The following is a 13,218-nucleotide window of genomic DNA, read 5'->3' as shown; positions in this document are numbered from 1 at the left end:
GTGCACCAGCCCCGAGCACCCTGTCTCATGCATTGAACCTGGACTGGCGATTCGTTTCATATATGATAATATACATGTTTCAATGCCATTCTCTCAAATCATTCCACCATCACCCTCTCCCACAGAGTCCAGAAGACTGTTCTATACATCTGTGTCTCTTTTGCTGTCTCGCATATAGGGTTATTGTTACCATCTTTCTAAATTCCATATATATGTGTTAGTATACTATATTGGTGTTTTTCTTTCTGGCTTACTTCACTCTGTATAATAGGCTCCAGTTTCATCCACCTCATTAGAACTGATTCAAATGTATTCTTTTTAATGGCTGAGTAATACTCCATTGTGTATATGTACCACTGCTTTCTTATCCATTCGTCTGCTGATGGACATCTAGGTTGCTTCCATGTCCTGGCTATTATAAACATTGCTGTTATGAACATTGGGGTATACGAGTCTCTTTCAATCCTTGGTGTGTATGCCCAGTAGTGGGATTGCTGGGCCATATGGCAGTTCTATTTCCAGTTTTTTAAGGAATCGCCACACTGTTAATTTTTGGAATAGTTTGAGAAGGATAGGTGTTAACTCTCCTTGAAATGTTTGGTAGTATTTGCCTGCGGAGCTGTTTGTTGGAATTCTGTTTGTAGGGAGGCTACTATTACTGATTAAATTTATTTACTGGCAATCAGTCTGTTCACATTTTCTATTTCTTCTTGATTCAGTCTTAGGATATTATACATTTCTAGGAATTTGTCCTTTTCTTTTAAATTGTCCATTTTATTGGCATACAGTTTTTCTTAGTAATGTTTTATAGTTTGTGTTTCTGTGGTGTTGGTTGTAACTTCACTTTTATTTATGATTTTATAGATTTGGGTTCTCTCTCTTTTTTCTTATGAGTCTAGCTAAAAGCTTATCAATTTTGTTATCTTTTAAAATATCAGATATTTACTTCATTAGTCTTTTCCATTTTTTAAAGTCTCTATTTTATTTATTTCTTCTGTGATCATTGTTCTTTATTACTACCCAGTTTGTAGTCTGATTGTCTTTTAATTTATTCCTTTTTCAAGTTCTTTTATGTATAAGATTGCTTATTTGAGGTTTTTCTTCTTTATAAAGGTACAATTATACCAGTATAATCTTCTCTCTTAGAACTTTTTTTGCTGCTTCCCACAATTTGGGTCATTGTTTTTCATTTTCAATTGTCTCCAGTTATTTTGATTTCTTCATTGATTTCTGCAATGACCCACAGTTTATTTTATAGCAAATTATTTCATCTCCACATGATTTTATATCTGAAGGTTTTCTGCAGCTCTTTTATTATACTTGATTTCTAGTCTCGTATCTCTGTGGTCAGAAAGTGAAGTGAAGTCGCCCAGTTGTGTCCGACTCTTTGTGACCCCATGGACTGTAGCCCACCAGGATCCTTGGTCCATGGGATTTTCCAGGCATGAATACTGGAGTGGGTTGCCATTTCCTTCTCCAGGGGATCTTCCTGACCCAGGGATCGAATCCAGGTCTCCCGCATTGTAGGCAGACGCTTTACCGTCTGAGCTACCAGGGAAGCAAGATGTTTATTATGATTTCAGTCTTCCTAAGTTTACTGAGACTTGCTTTGTGGCCTAGCATGTGATTTATCCTGAAGAAGTTTCTGTGTACACTTGAAAAGAGTGTATATTCTGCAGTTTTTGGGTGAAATTTCTGCATATGTTATATTTAATATGTTGAGATATAGTCCCTCTAGACTCTCATTGTTCAGCATTTTTATCATTAATGGATGTTTAATCTTGCAAAAGTTTTTGTGCATCTATTGAGATGATCAGATAACATTTATTTTCAATTAGTTAAGAGGTGACCACATTGACTGAATTGTTGATATTTATATGTCCTTGCATGCTGGGGATAAAGACTACTTGAAGATGGCATATATAGGTTACTATATATAGGAAGATGACATATGTATATATATATAACACAACATCTATCTGTCTGACTTCCCAGATGGCTTAAGGTAAAGAATCTGCCTGCTAATGCAGGAGACACAGGGGACATGGGGTTGCAAAGAGTCAGACAAAATTTAGCAACTGAGCATTATCTATCTATCTATCATTCTTTCTTTCTATACATATGATTAAGTTGATGATCTCTTAAGTTTGAATGTGAATGTATGTGTATGCATGTATGTGTATGCTCAGTGCTCAGTTGTGCTCAACTCTTTGCCACCCAAGGGCTGTTGCTCACAAGGTTCCTCTGTCCATGGAATTTTCCAGACAAGAATTCTGGAGTAGGTTGCTTTTTCCCACTCCAGGGGATCTTCTCAGCTCGGGGATTGAACCCATATCTCCAGTATGTTCTGCATTGGCTGGTGGATTCTTTTGCATTCTAGCAGCCTTACATTTTAAATCCTTGTCCTACTTTTAATGGTTTTGACACCATATTTTATATCTTTTTGCTTTGGGTATCCTTGTCACATATTGTAAGTATAAAATATTTTACTACTTTTGTCCTTTAACCTTCTTATAACTTTATGAATGGTTGATCCACTACTTTATATGTTTTTTTTTTTTTTTTTAACCAATGAGATTTCTCATTCATAATTTTCCCATTTTTGTTGTGGTCTTTTTTTTTTTCTGCTTAAAGTCCCTTTACCATTGCTTATAAAGCCAATATAATGATTCTTAACCATTTTAGCTTTTATTTGTCTGGAAAAATCTTTACCTCTTCTTCAAATCTGAATAATTACATTGCTGGGTAGAGTATTCTTAGTTGTAGGTTTTTCCTTTCATCACTTTGAATGCATCATGCCCATGCTCCTCATTTCTGGCCTGCCTATTTTCTACTAAAAAGTCATCTGATAGTCTCATACAAGTTTCTTTGAATGTACCTATTTGTTGTTGTCTTGCTGCTTTTAAGATTCTCATCATCTTTAATAGTTGATAATTTAATGTTAATGTGCCTTGATGTGGATCTATGATTTAATCTAACTTGAATATCTATACTTCCTGGACCTCGGGGTCTGTTTCCTTCCTGAGGTAGGGATGTTTTCAGCCATTATTTATTCATATAAGTTTTCTGTTCATTTCTCTCTTTTCTTTCTGCGATCTCTATACTGTGAATGTTGGCATACTTGATGTCATCCCAAAAGTCTCTTAGATTATTTTAATTAAAAAAATTATTTTCTTCTTTTTATGTTCATCATGTGTAATTACCAATGACCTGTCTTTCAGAGTACTGATCTATTCCTCTGATCTAATCTACTGCTAATTCCTTCTGGTGTGGATTTTATTTCAGTTATTGTATTCTTCAGCTCTGTTTGATTTTTATTTATAGTTTCTAACTTTGCTGAAATCCTTACTGTGTTCATTCATTCTCTTTCTGATTTCCATGAGCATTTTTAGATCATTACCTTCAACTCTCTATCAAGTAGATTGATTATCTCCTCTCCGTTTAGTTCTTTTTCTGAGGTTTTGTCTTATTTCATCATCTGGAATGTGTTTATCTGTCTCCTTATTTTGCCCAGTTCTCTATGTATTTTCCTATGTACATCAGTTATAGTTTTCAATCTTGGAGAAGTGACTTTGTGTAGGAAACCTCCAATTAGGTCCAGAAGCATTCTCTCATTTGGTCATCAGAGGTATAGACCCTAGTGTTGCCCTCATATAGCATGCATATACCCTTCAGTAATGGTAGGACTTAGTATATTAGGCATGCTGGCAGGTGGGGTTGGACCCCAGCCGAGTTGGTTATGTGGCTATGCCTTGTACATTTGCTTTGAACCCATTGGAGGGTAAGGGATCCCATCCTCATGATTGGTTGAGTAGCCAGGGATGGTGGGTAGTGCTGCTACTGGCCCACTGGAGAGTAGGGCCAGGTCCTCTTGCAGCTGTCTGCTTAGCCAAGGGATAGTCAGGCTGATGCTGGCCTCTTGGGGGTGGCGATGGGTCCCTGATTTGCGGTCTGCACAGCTCAATGGAGTTTGGGCTAGAACTGAGTGTGGGTGGGTATGTCCTCCAGTACTGATAGATTTATGTTTCCAAAATGACACTTGGTAGGCTGATGTCATCACAGTAGAAAGAGCTCCTCAAAATGGCTACTTCCAGTGTTCCCTTTCCAAGGGAAACTCAGTTGCCTTCAGCCTATCCAAGAGGCTCTCCAAGATCAGCAGGTGGGTCTGATCCATGCTTCTTTCAAATTACTGCTTGTGTACTGGGACTTAGAGTGTGTGACATTTTGTATGCATGGTTAAAGATTGAAGCTTCTGTTTCCTACAGCCTTCAAGCTTTTCCAAATAGAAAGTTTGCAGGCTGTCAAAGCTAGATTTTCTGAGGGCTTATCTTCCCTGTGCAGGCCCCTTCTGGACTCGGAAGCCTTATGTGGGGATGTTGAACAGCTGTGTTGTTCATTGGCAAGGGCGTCTACATATGATACTCCTTCCATTCGTGGGTTGCTAACCCAGAGGTGCAGTCCTGACTACAATGTGTCTCTGCTTCTCCTATCCACCTCACTGTTGTTCCTGCTTCAGGTCTTTAGACGTGGAAAATTTTTCTGACAGTTCTTAGGTTATTTATATAGATAGCTGCTTTGTAAGTGCTTGCAATTTTGGTGTGTCTGTGGGAGAAGGTAAGCACAAGGTCTTCCTACTCTGCCATCTTTGCCATAATCCCCATCAATAATTTAGCTTCAAAAGATACAATCACAATATTAACAACTAATGCACTTTAATATACAAAGAATAATACATTCTCACCAAAATGTGTGAAATGAGTATAATAATAAACTCATTATACTACAAATATAAAATTCAGATAACATTGAAAAAATACAGAACTTAAGATGCTTCCACATCTACTCGTGAGCAAGTAATTACTATAAGATCTGGCTTCCATGACAAAATCTAAACTTTGTAGAAATTAAATGAGCCAACCATATTTAGATACTGTACAATAAGCAGCAAATGACTGTAATTCCTGAGAAAAAGGAAACAATTCAAGAAAAATTTAAACATGAATACAAAGCAATTGAAAGAAATCAAACACAATCATAAAGTTAAAAATGAAAAAAAAAACCTAACAGACATTGAGTGATAACTGAGAAAATATTACAAATATAATTAGAAAGGAGGTGATTAGAAAAATATTAGAAACTATAATGGTCAAATTTTCTTTTGAAAGTGGAGAGCAACTCTAAACACATACATACAAGAAACTTCACAGAAACCCAAGTAACAGGAACAGAAAGAAAATGGAATGAAGGTACAGGAGGATAAAATTTCTGAAAATGGATGAAAAATACTGTCAAAGCAACAAGAAGGAAAAAAAAATATATTTTCAAGAAAAAAGTAAAGCATAGATTTTTTGTCAGAAAAATTCAAACCAGAAGACAATAGAATACTATCCTTAAAGTGCTAAAAGACAAGACAATGGAAGACCAAATGAAAACACTATATTCAGGAAAAACATGTTAGAACTGAAGGCAAAATAATAAACTCATTAGATAAAGGAAACTAACAGAAAGCATTATGCCAAATTTGCACTAGAAGAAATGGTTTCTTATTTCCCAACATACTTGTTGTGGAATCTTTGTATATTCTAGAGTAGTGATCATACAACTATAGCCTCTAGAGCAAATCTTGCACTCAATCATTTACCTTTTGTCTATGGCTGCTTTAACAGTATAAAGGCAGAACTGAGGATGTAAGAAGAGAAGGTATTTCTTTCTCCTTCAGTATGCTTCTTGGATTGTTTCTTATCTTGGTTCTAGCATCTAGTGGGCAAATCTCACCAGGGTTCTCAGTCTTGAAGAGATTTCCAGGCTTCTGTGATACTTTAAGACCATCTCTCCTCATGCCTTGTAATCACAGATGCAGCTATGACTGTCTGATCTTGCTAATACCTATGTTACTTCAAAGTCATCCCACAGAAAACCATAATTCAATTGGGATCGCATGTACACCCATGGTGGATTCATGTCAATGTATGGCAAAACCAATACAGTATTGTAAAGTAAAATAAAGTAAAAATAAAAATTAAAAAAAAAACCACCCCCCCCCCCCCAAAAAAAGATATAGGCAGCTTCCAGTTCAAGATGGAAGAGTAGAAGGATGTGCACTCAGCTCCTCCTGTGAGAGCACTAAAATCACAAGTTGCTGCACAACCATTGCCAGGAGTACGCCGGAACCTACTAAAAAAAGATACTCCACATCCAAAGACAAAGAAGAAGCCACAGTGAGACAGTAGGAGGGGCACAATCATGATAAAATCAAATCCCAAACCTACTGGGTCAGTGACCCACAAACTGGAGAACAATAATACCAAAGAAGTTCTCCTACTGTTGTGTAGGTTCAGAACCCCACATCAGGCTTCCCAACCTGGGGACCTGACAAAGGGACTAGGAATCCCCAGGGAATCTGACCTCGAAGGCCTGCAAGATTTGATTACAAGACTTCCACAGGACTAGGGTAAACAGAGACTCCAGTTTAAAGGAACAAACAAAACCTTGTGCGCCAAGACTCAGAAGAAAGGAGCAGTGACTCCACAGGAAACTGACCGAACTACTTGCTTTTGTTGGAGGGTGTCCTGAGGAGGCTTGAGTCAGCAGGCACTCACCACAGGGACGGCGGGACAGGCAGCAGATGTCTGGAAAGGTCCCCTTTGGTGTAAACCCTCTTGGAGTTTGCCGTTAATCCAACCATAGTTGCCTGTAGACCTGAGGGCTGGATGGCCTCAGGCCAGAAAACTACCAGGTTGGGAGTGCAACTGCAACCATCAGCACATAGTTAGATCAAGAGAGTTCCAGAAATATATCTATTTCTGCTTTATTGACTATGCCAAAGCCTTTGACTGTGGGGATCATGATAAACTGTGGAAAATTCTGAAAGAGATGGGAATACCAGACCACTTAACCTGCCTTTTGAGAAATCTATATGCAGGTCAGGAAGCAACAGTTAGAACTGGACATGGAACAACAGACTGGTTCCAAATTGGGAAACGAGTACTTCAAGGCTGTATATTGTCACCCGGTTTATTTATTTATTTATTTATATGCAGAGTACATCATGAGAAATGTTGGGCTGGAGGAAGCACAAGCTGGAATCAAGATTGCCAGGAGAAATATCAATAACCTCAGATATGCAGATGACACCACCCTTATGGCAGAAAGTGAAGAAGAACTAAAGAGCCTCTTGATGAAAGTGAAAGAGGAGAGTGAAAAAGTTGCCTTAAAGCTCAACATTCATAAAACTAAGATTATGGCATCTAGTCTTGTCACTTCATGACAAATACATGGGGAAACAGTGGCTGACTTTATTTTGGGGGGCTCCAAAATCACTGCAGATGGTGACTGCAGCCATGAAATTAAAAAATGTTTACTCCTTGGAAGGAAAGCTATGACCAACCTAGACAGCATGTTAAAAAGTAGGGAGATTACTTTGTCAACAATGGTCCGTCTAGTCAAAGCTATGATTTTTCCAGTGGTCATGTATAGATGTGAGAGTTGGACTATAAAGAAAGCTGAGCACCGAAGAATTGATGCTTTTGAACTGTGGTGCTGGAGAAGACCCTTGAGAGTCCCTTGGATTGCAAGGAGATCCAACCAGTCCATCCTAAAGGAGATCAGTCCTGGGTGTTCATTGGAAGGACTGATGTTAAGCTGAAACTCCAATACATTGGCCACCTGATGCAAAGAACTGACTCATTTGAAAAGACTCTGATGCTGGGAAAGATTGAGGACAGGAGAAGAAAGGGATGACAGAGGATGAGATGGTTGAATGGTGTCATCGACTCAGTGGACATGGGTTTGGGTGGAGTCTGGGAGTTGGTGATGGACAGGGAGGTCTGGTATGCTACAGTTCATGGGGTTGCAAAGAGTCAGACACAACTGAGGGACTAACTGAACTGAACTTACTGAGCACGGCCCTGTGTACCAGATAGCCTTGTAGTTGGTCTACAGTTAGCTTTTCTCCTCTTAATTGCTTATACCAAATATTTATTAAGTTTTGGAGTTCACTTAAGCTTGAATTGCCTACACATGTTTTTCTAAATAGAGTCAGTTCAAGTGGAAAGAGCTGTGGAGGCCTCCGTTATCATGGTACAACTTTCTTTCTAGGTAAAACCTGTGTTCATCTGTTCTGAAACAAGCAGGCACAGTGGTCCAGTTTGCTTAGAATGACACTCCTGCTTTAGGAGAAGGTTTCTGAGTGAGGTCACTAGCCTATGGTGTTCTGAGCATAAAACTTCTGTTCTTTAAGAGAATGGGAGCAGCTGGAATTGGGGCCCAGTACTCTTGGCCTGGCATTCTTAGGGTAGAGCTTTTGAATGGGGGCTGGGGAGAGATCATCATATGTTTTAGCTACCCTTGCATTGAATAGACCTTCTTCAGTGTGGAGCTGGAGGGGACAAGTAATGTTTGCAGCAACAACAATCAAGGGGACATGGTAGCCTTTGACCGTGACCTAGGGGCAGAGGGATCACTATGTCCCTGCCTGTACTTGCCTGAGTGCACTTTCAGCTCTGCTGGGATGAGAGAGGGCAGGGAGGGAGTGGGTCCTGGCTCAAATGTCATATATTCTCAGTCTTCCTGAGATTTAGTAGATTTTGTTCAGTAAATACTTTTTTTTGTTTGTTCTTTATGTTCAGATATTTCCCTGGTAGTCTCTTCAAATCAAACATATTTATTATGAGATCTCAGAATCTCAAGCTTCAAAAATCAGCAAAGATAAGGAAAACACACTAGGCCAACACATATGAACACATATCAGCTGTATTCACAATATCTAAAAGCTGATTAAACATCCATTGCCCATTTATTTAAGAGTGCATAAACAAAATTTGGTATATATGTACAATGGAAAATGGAATATTACTCAGCAATAAAAAGAATGGGTTACTTATACATGACAAAATGAAGAAATCTCAAAATCATTTTACACAGTGAAGAAGCCTGAGAGAAAAGATGACATGTTGTATGATTCTATTATATACCATGCAGATCATTGGTTATCTGGAGATGGGTTTGGAGGGAAGAATGGCCTGAAAAGAGGCATAATCAACCATTTGGAAATGAAGGAAATATTATGTATCTTGATGTGGTGGTGTTTTCATTGGCCACAAAACTCAGAGTTGTTCACTTTAAATACATACTGTTTATTTCAAACCAATTACTCCTCAATAAAGTGTTTAAAAAAATAATGCGCAGGTCTTCTTTAGATTCAAGAATTTATAGTTTTGAGCAATGATTCAGAAACATCTTTTTTTTTTTTGAAAAGATTTCATCTTCACCTGAAGAATAGGAAGCTGCACAATAAAATAGAAAATTTAGTTTTGCTTATTCATAATAATTATATATTTATTATTTTTAACTATTTAGATATTTCTTATATTAAAAACTGAATATTAAAAGGAGGCTAAATTTTTAAATATAACTGGTGTTAGTGTGGCAGCAGCTGAGTGAGGATTAAATATCATGAACACTGCTGCGGCTGCTGCTAAGTCGCTTCAGCCGTGTCTGACTCTGTGCGACCCCATAGACGGAAGCCCACCAGGCTCCCCCGTCCCTGGGATTCTCCAGGCAAGAACACTGGAGTGGGTTGCCATTTCCTTCTCCAGTGCATGGAAGTGAAAAGTGAAAGTGAAGTCGCTCAGTCATGTCTGACTCTTCCCGACCCCATGGACTGCAGCCTACCAGGCACCTCCATCCATGGGATTTTCCAGGCAAGAGTACTGGAGTGTGTTGCCATTGCTTTCTCTGACCATGAACACTACCTTTTAGTAAAATTACCTAGTTATGACTCTACAATCAGCTATAATTATAAATGTAATGGGATGCCACAAGATGAGATTAAAGTAGTAATAATGTTTTAGATAAATGTGGTCTTCAATTTATTTAGGCATGTTTTACTAGCACTCTTTTGCTTGTAAAATACAGACTCTTTCATGCAACATGCTGAGCCCTATAATGGAACAAGCCTTCAAGAAATTCGTAATTCTTTTCAGTTTCACCTCGCCTAAATCCCAGGCACAGGTTCTTTGCTCACTGGACATTAGTATTCTTTTATTAAACTGAGAAGTAAGAGTTTCTGTAAAGTCCAGACAGTTGGCTATCAAGCACATAGGCAAACCAGGATGAGAAAGCTCAGTCTGACCTGACTTTATTTTGTTAACTCTTAATAATTAACTATTATTACTCGTACTATTCTTCTCATTTAGTTTGGTGGTATTTCCCTAGTTAGAGATGCTCAAACATTAGAAGCCATTACTCACTTCTACCTTGTTTTAACTTTATCAACCATTAATTAATATTCAGTTTCATTTATCTGTAATTTTAAAGGTATTCCCTCTCTCCACTGTCATAAGACACTGATTATCTTCTTCTATAAATATTTATCTACCACAAGTTACCAACGTGATTTTTCTAAAATGTCGATTTGAACACAATATATTCTTTAAAGAAAAATCCTCACTGTTTTCCTGTGGTCTGCAGAAAATAAGCCAACCTCCTTGTCTTCTTATATAGATGTGCAAAATTTCCATGAATTTCCTTATAAGTCTTAAATCTCACTCCCTCTCTTTTACATTAATATCAGGAATTAAATTTTTGGAAGTTTAACATATCATTATTTCATTGCCTTTGCACAGAAACTTTTCTATTTCACCTTGCTCAAGTTTATTTATGTTTACAAATGTACTTATGAAGTTTTCCCTGACCATAATATCACTCATCTGTAGAGGCTGCTCTGTCTTTGTAATTTCTACCCTTGTGGCTCAGCTGGTAAAGAATCTGCCTGTAATGTGGAAGACCTGGGTTCAGTCCCTGGGTTGGGAAGATCCCCTGGAGAAGGGAGGGGCTACCCTCTTCAGTATCCTGGCCTAGAGAATTCCATGGACTGTCCATAGAGTTGCAAAGAGTGGGACACGACTGAGCAACTTTCACTCACTTTATTCACTGGGTTTACTATATGACATGTTATTAATAGCTCTCTATTTAGCTATTTTTTCCATCAATTAGTGTGAGCTGAAGTACAGAAATCATTTAAAATTTGGAATTTTTATAGGGCACAGAGTATATAAAAATTCAGTAAGTATTAATTTGATGAATGAATTCTCACTAAGGCATATATAACAAAATATGAATTATCTTTACTTTTATTACAGCTTCCTTGTGAAAAGGTACAATTTTAAAAAACAATTTATCAGTTTAGTAGATATTCAAATGAAGGGGAGAAATAATAATGATTCAAGCCAGAGAAACCATGAGATAAATGTGCCACTCAGTTAGCCTCTGGACAATTAAGAGTTACTTACATTTCACACTTGAGACTGTGTACTGCAGAGTACCTGATTCTCTCATTAGACATTCACAAAGATTTCTTTAGTAAATCTGGTATTTTGTTCTTTCTTTCTTAATACATCAGACTGTGTTACCTCTACCAAGTATGTATATATATATATATATATATATGTATGTATATATGTATGTATATATATATATATATATATATATATATATATAAAACATATGGCATTGACTCAAGATAAACAATGCATCCCAAACAACAGCCTCAAAGAGTAAGAAGTAAAGTTGGAATATATGTCTTAAAAAAAATTACATGGAAACCATTAGCATTATCCAAAAGGAAGTACAGAGAAAGTCATTCCATTCCAAAATCAACAGCCAGACAAAATATAGTCCATCTTCCTGATGTATGTATTCTGATTAAGTCCAAATACATCTTCCAAAGTATGTATACGGGATTCAAACAAATAAAGTCTCTTAAGATTTGAATCAGTGCTTCTCTAAGTTATTATAAAGTGCAGCACTTTCAGAATATTACATTTACTTAATTCTATTTTCAGTTAATATAGAATTAAATAAACCTAGTTTTTTCCTCAGGATCTTCCTCAGAGCTTCTTTGACATCTTTGTTTCTCAGAGAGTAAATCAAAGGATTCAACATGGGAGTGACCAGGGTGTAACACAAGGAGGCCACTTTACTCAGCTCAGGAAATCTGTCAGGGATGAAATACATAAAAATGATAGCACCATACAGTACACTCACGACTCCTAGGTGAGAGCTGCAAGTGGAGAAGACTTTCTTTCGCCCCTCAGTGGAGCGTATTTTTAGAACTGTGGATACAATATATATGTAAGACACAATAATGACAATTATGGTAGGCAAAATGATAATGCTGCATAAGAAAAAGGATATCATCTTATGAATATAGAGATCAGAACAAGAAATCCTCTGAAGTGGACGGTCATCACAGTAAAAATGGTCAATGGTCCGAGATGCACAAAAGGATAAAGTAAATGTCATGATGGTCTGAAGAACTGAGCTGACACAGCCACAAAAATAGGAAGCAGCCACCAACTGAACACAGAGACGTGCTGACATCTGGACAGAGTAGAGGAGTGGGTTGCAGATGGCAATGAAGCGGTCATAAGCCATGGCTGCCAGGAGAAAGCCCTCGGTCACAATGAAGAGGGCGAAGAGAAAGAGCTGGGTCACACAGCCTGCAAATGAGATGGACTTGCTCTCAGACCAGAAGTTCATCATCGCCTTGGGTGCAATAACAGAAGAATAGAAGAGATCAACAAAGGAGAGGTTGCCTAGGAAGAAATACATTGGTGTGTTCAGCCGGGGGTCAGTCATAATAATGACCATCATGCCAATATTTCCTAGAAGGATCATGGCATAGACAAGCAGAAAAAGCAGGAAGAGGAGAATGTGGAGCTCTGCGCGGACCCTGAAGCCGACAAGAATGAAGTCAGTCACTTCTGAGTGGTTGCTTGTTTCCCTGTCACCCATGGCAGACATCTGCAGAGAGGCATAAGGCAAAATAAATGAAACTGTGGTTTTGATTCTAGTGCTATTAATACGTTCTTAAATGTAGAATTAAATTATTTATAGCTTAATAAGATATTACATACAAAACAATTTTAATGTCAGGAAGATGCAAGAATTTAAGGTAGATGTCATTAGGCTTCTTAAATTGTTATTCTGTTAAGCAGTGAAAGATGTTCTTTGGTTATTTTATTTAAATCATAATTGGCAGGGATTTCTGCAAGAAATTAGCCTATTTTATTGCCTAAAATCACTCACATTCTAAATTTCCATTCTTAAAATATTTATAGCTAGAGGCTTTCTTCATCTAAAATTGTAGTATGCACATTATCTAAAATAGAAGTATCTCATGTAATCTATATGATAGTGTTTATAGCCCTCATGAGA

At 37.6% G+C, this 13,218-nt stretch overlaps 1 protein-coding gene across 1 annotated transcript; it reads right to left on the bottom strand.

Moving 5' to 3' along the window:
- Positions 1-11,823: 11,823 nt before the first annotated feature.
- LOC128048178 (olfactory receptor 9K2-like) lies at positions 11,824-12,825 on the bottom strand. Its single transcript, XM_052640587.1, has one exon. It carries the CDS (start codon positions 12,802-12,804, stop codon positions 11,824-11,826), a length of 981 nt encoding a protein of 326 aa, XP_052496547.1. The 5' UTR covers positions 12,805-12,825.
- Positions 12,826-13,218: the final 393 nt, after the last annotated feature.

This window comes from Budorcas taxicolor, chromosome 5 (genome assembly GCF_023091745.1).
Source record: "Budorcas taxicolor isolate Tak-1 chromosome 5, Takin1.1, whole genome shotgun sequence".
In the NCBI taxonomy this organism is placed as follows: Eukaryota; Metazoa; Chordata; class Mammalia; order Artiodactyla; family Bovidae; genus Budorcas; species Budorcas taxicolor.
The sequence above is the reverse complement of the archived record's forward strand: the minus strand, read 5'-3'. Positions and strand labels throughout refer to the sequence as shown.

Excerpts from the sequence above, each read along its gene's own strand:
- LOC128048178 (XM_052640587.1), bottom strand. The coding sequence starts at position 12,804 with ATGTCTGCCATGGGTGACAGGGAAACAAGCAACCACTCAGAAGTGACT.